Raw genomic sequence first — 11,842 nt, forward strand, 5'->3', positions numbered from 1 at the left:
CTAGGGCTTGATATTAGGTGTTAGGTTTAAGGGTTTCATTCCAGGTCTCCTATTTGAATTAGGTTTTATGGTTTGGGTTCAGGGATTTCTAATCGTTGTGAATGCAGGATAGATTACAGATCAATATAAGGCAAAATGGTTAACAAAACAATCATTGTCTCTGGTTAAACAGTGAATTAAATATGTGATCAATGAAACGTCATCATAGACTCCCTCTCAAAGGACGAAACGGGCTGTTTAATGTTTTTATGTAGGACAGAACAAACATGAAGATTTACCATGAGGAAAGCAGAAATACAGAACCATCTTCTATAAAACCAACGTTAATACGGGAAGGGTTCACTTGTAAACTGGGTGACTTGATGAGATACATATTTTCTAGCATTCAGTAGGAGTGTTTTTTGCTCCACGCTGCTACAGGAAGCTAACACTGAAGTCAAGGTCTGACAGTAAACATGAGGGCGTGTCAGGACCTGTCTTTGGCTCTAAGGGTGACTAAGGCATCGAGGGGGAGCGCATCAATATGGGCTTTAACAACCTTGGTTAATGACTTCCTTTGTGTTCGTGTAAATAGAACACAAACACTATAAACGATGAAATCAGACTACAGTCAGTGACGTCTCACTAAACTAAAAGTCAAAGGGAATCATTGGTGAACCTATCACACACACACACGGCTCAGAGTAACACGCAGGTGATCAGCAGTCAGATTCCCCTTAGGTCCTTTAAAGGTGTGCAGGATGCCCTGAAATACGACACGACGTACGAACACGGAGTACACTATGTGTTGCCGTCGCCGTGGAAGGGAGAAACGCACGCTGGCCTCAGGCACAACCTCCTCCGAGGTCGTGGGGGTCAGCGCGGTTAGGGTGCATAGTTCAAATTCTCCTCCGAACATTAAAAGAACATTTTAGTTAATGTGAACGTAAAGAATCCATAAAATAAGTAAACGCTACAACTATTCACCAAGTAAAACAATGAAAAAACATACAAAAATTACCCTCATCACATGCATCATGAGTTCATCTAAAACTCAAACAAAACTACATTTTTTGTAAAAACTTTAAGCCTGCGCCTATGCTCTCAGACCGCCAGCTACGTTACGGTTCACTAGCCTATCTGAATCCTCAGCCCCTTTTAAAGAATCCCATGTTTTGTCACCGTTTCACATCGACTGGGATCAACTGTTCTGAGAAGAGATTTGAAGCAGTGCGGTCAGACAAGAGGTGCGATCAGACAAAACCGTTCTGCTGGTATTTCCCACGATGCATTGCTTTTCCTCAGATTAACCATCTCTCTCCGATCCTTTTCTAATGCATCATGGGAACACGTGACAGAACAGGTTGACCAAGGTTCAACTTCCCTGACACTAGAGAGATGCTCTGCTGTTTTGGCACAACAAGCAGCAATAAGACTAACAAGACAGCCTCAGGACCCTGACCTTTGACCTCTTACCCGGTCCTCCTTACATCCATACCTAACTCACCATTATATTCACTCACACATGAAAACCCGCCATTATTTCATACACACATTAATTGATTGTCCGTAACCACGGGATCAGTTTAAAAACACATCACAGTCTGTTGTGCACTAAATGAAGCCTCCTCCATGTTTGCATAGCAACGACTTCAGATGTACAGGAAGTGAGGTCACAGGAAGTAGAAGGTACCGTTGCCTGATCTGGGTCTCTCAGAAGGTAGACCCAGATGCACCGGACTGATATAGAATGATCCAGATCATTGCAGAACCTTCTTTTTGATCGACTTCTTTTTCTGGAAAAAAAAAAGAATAATTGCAAATATTTGTTATATTAAGCAAAGAAAAGGGTTATGGCAAAAATATATATATGTAAATAAATATGAGATGAATGAAACAAGTAGGATCACACCCACACACACACTAGAGATGAAACGCTAAGACAATTTCGTATCACGATTATGCCATCATACATACATACGGATGATAGTTTGATAGTGAGAGAGAGAGTATGATAGAGAGATAGAGAGTGAGTATGTGTGAGAGAGAAGCTCAGTATGAACTGGGTACTGAGCTCTCATAGTTCTCACCCTGACAGGTTCAGGTTCTGCTTCCGGTTCCTCCTCCACCTTTTCTGCCGGTCTGGTCCTCTCTGGAACAGCCAATCAGAACCATCAGACACTGGGTGACACCAACAGACCGTCCAATGATCAATGATTAAACTACGTACTCTTCTTCTTGGCCGGAGGCTCGGGAGTGACCTCCTCCTGGTCGGCTCCGCCCCCTGCCTCCTCTCCTCCAATGGCGGTCTTCTTTTTCTTCTTCTTCTTCTTCTCTAGGCTGGGGGGCGTGGCCTCCTCCTGCTCCACCTCCTCGGCGACGGACTCCTCCTTCGCTCCGGCCTTCTTCCTCCTCTTCTTCGTCGGCGTGCTCTCCTCGTCCGGCTGGCTCTGCTTGATTCTGGTTCAGACCGGTGAGAGCGAGGAGTCAGGATTGCTTTGTCCGGTGGACAAGAGGCTAGCAGGACGCTGCGCAGTAGCCTGCTAAAACGACTGCTTTCAGCAGTCAGAATGCTACGCTAACGTACATCATGAGGCTATCCATAGACAAGAGGTCATCAGCCAGCAAAGGTTCAACAGCGTAGCATTGGCTATGTAGAACCAGTGGTTTTAGCAGGCTATGCTACATGAGCGTAGGTTATCGTGGTTTCGGGCCGCTAACCGCTAACTGCTAACCGCTAACTGCTAACTGCTAACCGTTTGCTCTTCCTGACGTTCGTGTCGTCCTGCTCCGGCGAGTCGGCCGGCTCAGCCGCGCTCTGATTGGCTTTCCCCGCCTTGAGACGCCGGCTCCGCCTCCCGAAGCGCTTCCTCAGCGACGTGGAGATCAGGGCGTGGCGAGGGCGAGAGACACCTGGAGACAGACAGACAGAGAGGACAGTGTGTTTCATAGTTTTAATTATAGCTATCATTCTAACAGTGTGCCATGTGTAGTTATTGTGTAGCGTGCACTAGACCGGGGTCAGAAGTGTGTACAGTAGTATATACTTTACTAATGATAATGTGTAGTTATTGTGAAGTGTGCAGTAGACCAGGGTCAGTACTGTGTACAGTAGTGGTTCTCAACTCGTCTGGCCTTGGGACCCACACTTTGCATGGTCATTATGTCGCGACCCATTTTTATTCAAACCAAGCAAATTTATGTCACCAAACATTTCTTCAATGCGCCTGCCTATTCGACAGTGGTATGGTCTTCAGTAAATCTGCCTCCAATTGATCTATAACCTGTCCAACCAGGTTCATTGCTGCAGGTAAGAGAAGCTCCTCCGCTATAGTGTGGTGTTTCTTGGCCTTTGCAGTACGGTGAGCTGCGTGGTGGGATGCACCGAGTGCCTGTTCTTGTTTGGAACATGATGACGTCAGGCACTTCTGTGATGCCCCGCTCAGGGAGTTGTCCTCAAAAGTACTCGACCGGGTTGTCTTTGCACATGGGATGTTTCGTTTCTAAATGACGTTTTAATTTTGATGGTTTCATGCTCTCTTCTGCGAGCACTACACTCCATACCACACACTGGGGTTTTGGCCCCTTTTTATCTTCGATGTACGTAAATCCATATTTGACATACTAGGGGTCATATTTGCGCTTCGCCATATTTAATTACTGCCCAGACAGCCAGCCAATCCCATGGCTACTGTACGTCTTTCACGCACATCTGTAAAAATAAAAGATAACCTAATCACTGGAACTATTTTTAGCTTCTCTCTTGTTAACGTAATTAGTCTGTGGAATAACTGCGATGATGATCTGAAAAAATTTACCACTATATTAAAACTAAAAAAACTCTTCCGAAACAAAATATTGAATTGTTATATACTGGAGCAGTGAATTTCTGTTTTGCTATTTCTTGTTTGATAGTTTTGGTTAATCTGTTCCAATATTTTGTTATTGTTTTGTCAAAAAGCTTTGCTTTGTTTTAACCTACGAGCTGACCATCAAAGACACTGATTGATTCAAACTGAATATTTATTTTCTGTGAATAATTATAAAAAGATAAGAGGCCCAGACCATCCTATCCCTTTTGAACATGAACTGTTTTATTTGTGTGTATATATATATATATATATATATATATATATATATACACACACATACACTATACTCATGATAGTGTGTTGTTATTGTGTAGCGTGCAGGAGACTGGGGGGTAGCAGACATTGTGTTCCTGATTCCTACCTGAACCTTTCGGTGTCTCTTCCTCCTCCTCCTCTTCCTCCGCCTCCTTCTGCTCCACCTCCTCCTCCTCCTGCTCCTCCTCTTTTGCTCCTGCTGCTTTCTTTCCCCTCTTCCTCTTCCTCCTCTTCTTCTTCTCTGAGCTGGGAGGGGCTTCAGGAGTCACAGCCTCCTCCTCCTCCTCCTCCTCCTCCTCCTCTGGCACCTCCTTGTCCGGCGCCTGCTCCTCCTGCACCTCCTCCTCGGATGCTTTAGCCACCTTCTTGCGTTTCCTCTTCTTCGGTGGTGTGGCGACCACCTCCTCTTCCTCCACTGCCACCTCCTCCACCTCCTCCACCACCTTCTCGCTCCCCTTTTTCTTCTTCTTGGTTCTCTTCTCCGCAGGAGGTGCAGAAGTCTCCTTCTCCTCCTCCTTCTCCTCCTCCTCCACTACTTTCTCCTCCTCCTCCACCGGCTCCTGTTCTTCTGTCTTTCTCTTTTTCGGCTTCTTTCCTTTCTTGATGGGGGGCTTGTCTTCTTCAAGGGGCGTGTCTTCTTCAAGAGGCGTGTCCTCTTCCAGGGGCATGTCTTCCACAGCGGGCGTGTCTTCCACAGCGGGTGTGTCTTCCACTACCTTCTTGGTCTTCTTCTTCTTCTTCTTCTTGGGCGCCTCCTCTGGCTCCTCTGGCTCCTCCTCCTCCTCTCCGTCGACCTCTGGAGGGGTCACCGCTAGGGGTCACGACAAGTTATTATCAACCAATCACGTCTGTTGAGCTACAAACCGGTCTAAACCAACAAATCAACTGGTCCTAACCGACTAATAAACCGGTCTGAACCGGCTAATAAACCGGTCTTAACTGACCGATAAACCGGTCTAAACCGACTAAAACAAAGTATTAAGTTACAAGTAGTAAGTCAGTAGTATTCCTTAGTTTAACACTCCGTTTCTCCTGCTGAGTCATGGGCGAGGACAGTAATCAGATTAAAGTTACTCATCAAAGTCACTGTGCGTTACTATATTTTTTACCGGATCACCGATTGCCGTTGAGAGCGATGGAGTGGTGTGTGTGTGTGTCTATCTGTCTGTCTGCCTGTTTGTGTGGTGTGTGCGTGTGAAGCGTAAGTCTCCAAAGACTTCAATCTATCAGAGGCGAGTGTCTACCTTGACTCTCCAGAGTCCGCGCAACCAGTTGTTATTAGCGGCGGAATTAGTCGCGCGGTGCTGTGTGTGTGTGTGTGTTGCGCTGGAGCGACGGCAGCGGAGAGAGCGTGTGGGAGCCTCTACGTTTTCGCGGAAGTGGTTTAAAGCCGTGTGTCAGTGTGTGCACCCAGGGCCGTAGCACCAAATGATGGGCCCTGTATACAAGAGGTACTGATGGGCCCCCCCCAAATTCCTCCTACCAGCCCCCTGCGCAGAATTGTTAGGGGGGGGGGGGGTGGAAGAACAATCGTTGACATGGGGGGGGGGGGGGGGGTAGTATTGGCAGGGGATGTTGTCGCAGCTAAATGTAACTAATAAAGTCACTTGTAATCTTACTTAGTTACTTTTTAAATCAAGTAATGAGTAAAGTAACTAATTTACTATTTTAAGGAGTAACTAGTAATCAGATTACTTTTTCAAGGTAACTGTGGCATCACTGCCCCTAACCCTGTGAGGTGTCCTCCTGTGTTTGACCCCTGAACCCTAATCCTGTGAGGTGTCCTCCTGCGTTTGACCTCTGACCCCTGACGCTGTGAGGTGTCCTCTACCTGTGTCAGTGCCGGTGGTGGAGGTGACGGCCTCATCCTCCAGGCGAGCGCCCCCTGCTGGCTGAAGGAGACATGAGGAGGAGGAGGAGGAGGAGGAGGTGGGTTAACTAACTTTACTTGACTGTTCGAATCAGGGTTCATTTTTTACAGATCTAGCCAGCGAATAAATCAGGTTAACCAATCACATTCATTAAGTGTTTGTATACCTTTTATTCAGTGTTTATTGTGTGAAATGATGGTCCCTACCTCAGACTCTTTCTCTGCATGAACGACTACCTCCTCCTCCTTCTCCTCGTCCTTGTCCTCCGCTTCCTCCTCCTCCTCTTCCTGCTCCTTCTCCAGTTCCTCAGACACAGGGGAAGCAGCCTCCTCAGGAGCTGGGCAGATGAAAGTAGACCAGTTAACACATTTATGTTGCAGTGCTCTGTCAATAATTCACATGTATGCCGCAGAACATGCCAATATACCATAGGAGCATGAGGAACTCTAAATGAACGCTGTTGACTGCTTGTTACCTAGGGGAGGCGGGTCTTCACTCTCTGCCGTCTCCTCATTGGTCTCCTGAGATGAGTGAGAGAGTGCCAGAAAATCATCATTAACATGAGGCTGCATGTCTTACTTAGCCAATGAGCCAGGGAGAGGAATACAGGGAGAGAGAGAGAGAGAGAGAGAAAGGGAGAGAGAAAGGGAGAAAGAAAGAGGGAGAGAGCGGGTAAAGGATTGGGGGGGGGGGGAACATACTTTTTGTCTCTCTGAACATCTTTATTAAACTTCACCTTCTCCGGTTCCTCCTCACTGGGCTCTGAGGCCTCGGCTGCAGCAGGGGGCTGGAGTTCAGCCTCTGCCTGCTCAGTGAGCTCCTGGCTGGGCGCGTCGAGGACCGGGACGGCCTCTCCAGATTGGTCTTGGGCTTCAGTGTCGGGGTGAGCAGCAGCCGACTAATGAGCAGAAACACATTTTAAACTCAGTCACAAACTAATATATTTGATGTATAACAAAGGTTGTACAGGAAACTGCTGAGGCCTGTACTAACTGATAGACAGTTAGATATGGTTTCGCCTCATGCTGTTGTCCCCCTCCCTGCCAGACCCCCGTCTCTGACCCCCCCCCGTCTCTGACCCCCCCCCGTCTCTGACCCCCCCCCCGTCTCTAACCCCCCCTGTCTCTGACCCCCCCTGTCTCTGACCCCCCACTGTTAGTTGAAGACTCCTCTCCCCTGTCCCCGTCCCTGCCCCCCACTCTAGATGGATCCGTGTGTTCACCATCAGAGGTCACTGGGAGCCCCGCGCTCGTCATGTGCTTTGATACGCTGGGTTTAGGGATGAATGAGGACAGGCTGGGGAGAGGAATAATGGAAGAAGGCTGGGAAGTTGTTCAACCACAGAAGGATGCTGGTGGTTGTTTTGTGTTTCCTGCGTGAGCCCAGGAACAACGTGTTGAACAAAGTGTTCATAACAACACAGTAATGTTCTGGAGTGAGCGTTGAGACGGGAAAGAGATATATTTATATTGTGCTAAAGTATGTACATGAAGGTTACCGACAGATTGCGACACACAAACACACACACAGCTATACACACACATTTGTGCACCCACCCACCCACCCACCCACACACACACACACACACACACACACACACACACACACACACACACACACACACACACACACACACACACACACACACACACACACACACACACACACACACACACACACACACACACACACACACACACAGTCTGGGTAAAGATTAACATTCTGTGGGCTCAGGTCCTGGTTCTGTCCAAACAAAACCGGAGCCAAATATCACAGCGCTCCACATCAGTGGGCCGGGACAAAGACACACGCATAAAACACACCCACAGTAACCCCAAATCATTAAACCAACACATCCACGCACATTAACTCCCACACATTAACCCCCAATCATTACACACATACAGACAGCGAACACACATTAACCTCCACACGTTGAACAAACACACACTCAGATCCTACATGCATACATTACACACAGACCCCATGATGTGTGTGTTTTCCGGAAGGAGTCTATCAACACTGGATCTACGGATTATCACATTGACCGGAGCACAGAAATGCAGGCTGTGTGTGTGCGTGTGCGTGTGCGTGTGCGTGTGTGTGACTATCTATCTATAGTGTCCGACACTAGCTTCACACACACACTAGATTCTGTCAATCTTTTGACCTCTTCCTGTGGTTTGCTCTCCTCCTCTTCCTCCTCCTCCTCCTCCTTCTCCTTCTCCTCTTCCTCCTCCTCCTTCTCCTCCTCCTTCTCCTCCTTCTCCTCCTCCTTCTTCTCCTCCTCCTTCTCCTCCTCTTGTTCTTCTTCCTCCTCCTGGTTCTCGGGCTGGTCTGAGGCTGAGGTCTTCCCCAGGCAGGGAGGCTCCTCACTGGGGTCTTGCTCGCCCTCAGCCTGGGGCTCTGGGGCTCCTAAGTCAGGAGAACCAGGATTTTTTCAGAACAGAAGCGCTGCAGAGAAGTCTCTATTCAGCCTTCTGAGGAGAGCTCAGGGCCGCTCACCACAAACAATGACCCAGACGATGGACACGCAGACAGGCAGACACACAGACAGGCAGACACACAGACAGGCAGACAGACACTCAGTCACAAAGACAGAGAGACAGATCAGCAGGGACAGACAGACAGACAGAGAGACTGGCAGACAGATACAGACAGACAGTAAGTCAGTCGGACAGGTACCAGCAGGGGGTTTGGTGTCGGGGGTCTCTGGGGTGATGAGGGGCTTGGTCTCCTCCTCCTCCTCCTCTTTTGGTCTGCAGGAGAGTCCTTCTGCGGCCGCGCCCGCCTCCATCTTGAATCTCTTCTTCACCGTGGTGGAGTCCACCTCAATTTCCTGTTTGGGCTCCTGGGCTAAGGAACATAGTCTAGACACGCACGACCGCACACACATACACAAACGCACGCAGAAATACACACGCACGACCGCACATACACACACGCATGAACGCACACACACACAAACACGCATGAACGCACACACACACACACACACACACAAGGCATTTATTAACAAAAAGGAAATCATAAAAAGCCGGCCATGGGGAAAGGAAAGGGGGCTATGGTCCTTTGAGCCAGGCACTAGAGCCCCCCTGTGTGTGATTTTTGTTGGGTGATGGTACCGCGTGTGTGTGTGTGTGTGTGTGTGTGTGTGTGTGTGTGTGTGTGTGTGTGTGTGTGTGTGTGTGTGTGTGTGTGTGTGTGTGTGTGTGTGTGTGTGTGTGTGTGTGTGTGTGTTGGGCAGCAGAAGGGACTGATGAAATATTTACTGAATACAGAATGATGGGCAGGGGCCTGGGGGCGGGGGCCTGGGGCCCTGGGGGCGGGGGCCTGGGGGCAGGGCTAGGGCTGTTTTGGACACAGTGTTCTATGGGCGGGACTTGGGATTTAAGGGCAGGGGTTCGCTTGTTTAATTAATGCATTCTATGGGCGGGGCCTATGCTAAGGGGACAAGGTGTTCCTTTTCTGTGTTGTAGGCGGGGCTTATAACTACAACTAATAATAAAGTTTATTAATACAAACCCTAAATACGAGAGATGCAGCTTTGTACTCACTTTGTCCAGCCAGTGTACATATCATGGAGACTGGAGCATTCCTCTGGTGCTTCAACCTACACACACACACACACACACACACACACACACACGCACACGCACACATGCACACATGCACAGACGCATGCACACACATGCATGCACACACAAACACGCACGCACACATGGACAAAAACAAATACAAATTAAGTAATAAAAAAAGAAAAAAAAAGATTTACAACAATTTATAATAATCCCTCCCTGCTGAGCAGTGGTTCTGGTCAGGGTTAGTTAGTGTAGCTGAACTGTTCTGGTTAGGGTGGGTTAGTTAGCAGTTAGCGTTGTTGATTGGTCAGCCCGCGACCAGGAGCTCGGTCACACGATGTTCTTTTCGGTCGGGTGACTCTTCCCCTGCTGCCATGTGCTCCACCACCAACCAGGCCTGCTCCACCTGGGACCTGCACCACCCTCCACCCCCAGATCTCCCCGCACCATCCACCACACAGCGCGCTGATCCGCCGTTCATCCCCTTACATAACACACAGGACGCGCAGAAAAGACGATCACATCTCAACAACAAAAAAACAGGATTCCGACGGATCCACGAAGACGAGACTCGGGCTTCTCCGCCTTCTCCACCACAACAACAACAATAACACCGTATAACGCTCGGGACTAAACGGGCTCGGTGCTACCTGCGCGACGCTCTTCTTCAGCGCGTTGGCGGCCTTCTGATGGCCGTGGACCTTGAGGTGCTGGTAGATGAGGAACAGGAGCGCGTCCTCCTCGGTCGAATCCATGCTGGCGGAATGGAGACGAGCTGCTGGGACCCGGTAGAACAGAGCGATATGATGAACCTCTTACTGACGGCTCACCTCATCAGCGCTATTCACAGCGGGACAACACACGCGCTTATAGGATGCTCTGCCTGGGACGACGCCCCCCCCGGATGCACCCTGGGAGGTGGAGTCTCACCGGACTACAGAAGCATCTTGTGTTGCGAGGACTCCATTGGCTTTGATTTATTGCCTTTACTCGTCCTCCCGCCCCCATGCTGGTTGGCCTGTCAATCATCACGGCGGGTCAGATTCAATAACTCAGTCGTGCATAGGTCCACCGGGACCGGAAGAGCTTTATAACAAATTACAGAGCTGATACATATGAGCTATGCTATGACCTGTCCCGCACTCAACATGAAGTGCGGGCCACTGGCGGCCGACGGGGCGGGTCTCCGGCGGCCCTCTGGTGTCGTGTATCCCGGACGGCGGGAGGTTGGCTGGGAGGGGGAGAGACACTGTCTCTCCCCCCCAGCCACCCTCCCGCGAGATCCCAAGGGAAGAAACAAGTTTCGACATCCTGCGGTTGGAGTTTTTTTTTTTTGCTGTTTCGACATTATCTGGCGCTGACATTCCGATTGGCTTCGACAGGGCTCCTCTGCTGCCAGCTGCGCCTGCGCGGCACGCAAAAGTTTCGGATCCGTGCGCGTCGTCGTGCGCGCCGCGCCAGCTGCAGGGCTTCAGACAGCGGACCGCTTCTGCCGCGTTGGGACGAAGCGCAGCGGCGGCCATAAACAGGAACGCATGAAAGTAACGTATAGTCGCCAACAAATGGTGCTCGTGAGTGCGCGTCCACGCGTGTGACTGAGTGCGCGTGCATGTGCTTGCAGACGGTCGAGGTTTAAAGAGTCCCGGGAATAGGGAGCGGGTACGGCTGGGGTTCGGGACGTGCGGGGTCTTGCAGGAGACGCGGATCTGGAGCATGAAGTAAAGAAGAGGTGAGACGTCTCGAGAGACACCGCCTTTATCACCTCTAGGCCTGCACCGCTTTTATCACCTATAGGCCTGTGCCGTCTGTATCACCTGTTGGCCTGCTTGTGTGTGATCTATTCTTTACTAGAAGATAGCGACGAGTCGAGCTCGAACCCACCGCAGGTCTGCAGGGCGCTAAGGGTCCGCGGGCAGGATACCCGGGCACGGGCATCAGCCAATCTCTGCGTGCGCGTGCGCGCGAGGGAGTATGACTGTGGATGCTTTCGGTCGGTAGAGCGTCATCTGACCCCCGGTACCGGACCAGGACCGGGTCGTGGGTCTGCCAGGAACGCACTTGGGTCGGACGTACTTTAGTTTCTCCAAGTGGGGTGATCGGTGCTTGTTCATTGGACGTGGTCGGGCAGTACCCGGTTCTGGTTTTGATAACGGGGAATGTAACAGGAGGCGCCACATGTTTATAACCGCCTACCGGAATGTCTCCTACCGCCCGTCGGAATCTGTTCCGGTAACGAGCGGCGGTGACGCGCTGGTGTGAACAAACAGAAACACAAGAGCGAGAG

General features: G+C 50.0%; 1 protein-coding gene across 1 annotated transcript; it reads right to left on the reverse strand.

The window, feature by feature from the left end:
• Window positions 1-234: 234 nt before the first annotated feature.
• Window positions 235-10,342, reverse strand: LOC132462901 (ABC transporter F family member 4-like). The gene is made up of 13 exons (XM_060058681.1): window positions 10,209-10,342; window positions 9,535-9,590; window positions 8,663-8,847; window positions 8,148-8,392; window positions 6,714-6,875; window positions 6,453-6,498; window positions 6,184-6,314; window positions 5,938-5,998; window positions 4,213-4,917; window positions 2,736-2,892; window positions 2,210-2,439; window positions 2,070-2,131; window positions 235-1,775 (listed from the first exon to the last, which is right to left on the reverse strand). Exons 1-13 carry the CDS (start codon window positions 10,311-10,313, stop codon window positions 1,740-1,742), a joined length of 2,181 nt encoding a protein of 726 aa, XP_059914664.1. The 5' UTR covers window positions 10,314-10,342; the 3' UTR covers window positions 235-1,739.
• Between the last annotated feature and the right edge of the window lie 1,500 nt (window positions 10,343-11,842).

Source organism: Gadus macrocephalus, chromosome 8, assembly GCF_031168955.1.
Source record: "Gadus macrocephalus chromosome 8, ASM3116895v1".
In the NCBI taxonomy this organism is placed as follows: domain Eukaryota; kingdom Metazoa; phylum Chordata; class Actinopteri; order Gadiformes; family Gadidae; genus Gadus; species Gadus macrocephalus.

What these genes read in the sequence shown, in the direction of transcription:
- LOC132462901 (XM_060058681.1), bottom strand. Translation starts at nt 10,313, where the DNA reads ATGGATTCGACCGAGGAGGACGCGCTCCTGTTCCTCATCTACCAGCAC. An exon ending in AACGTCAGGAAGAGCAAACG is followed by an intron (nt 2,440 to 2,735) that starts GTTAGCAGTTAG and finishes GGTCTGAACCAG; the next exon opens with AATCAAGCAGAGCCAGCCGG. An exon ending in CAGAACCTGAACCTGTCAGG is followed by an intron (nt 1,776 to 2,069) that starts GTGAGAACTATG and finishes TTTTTTTTCCAG; the next exon opens with AAAAAGAAGTCGATCAAAAA.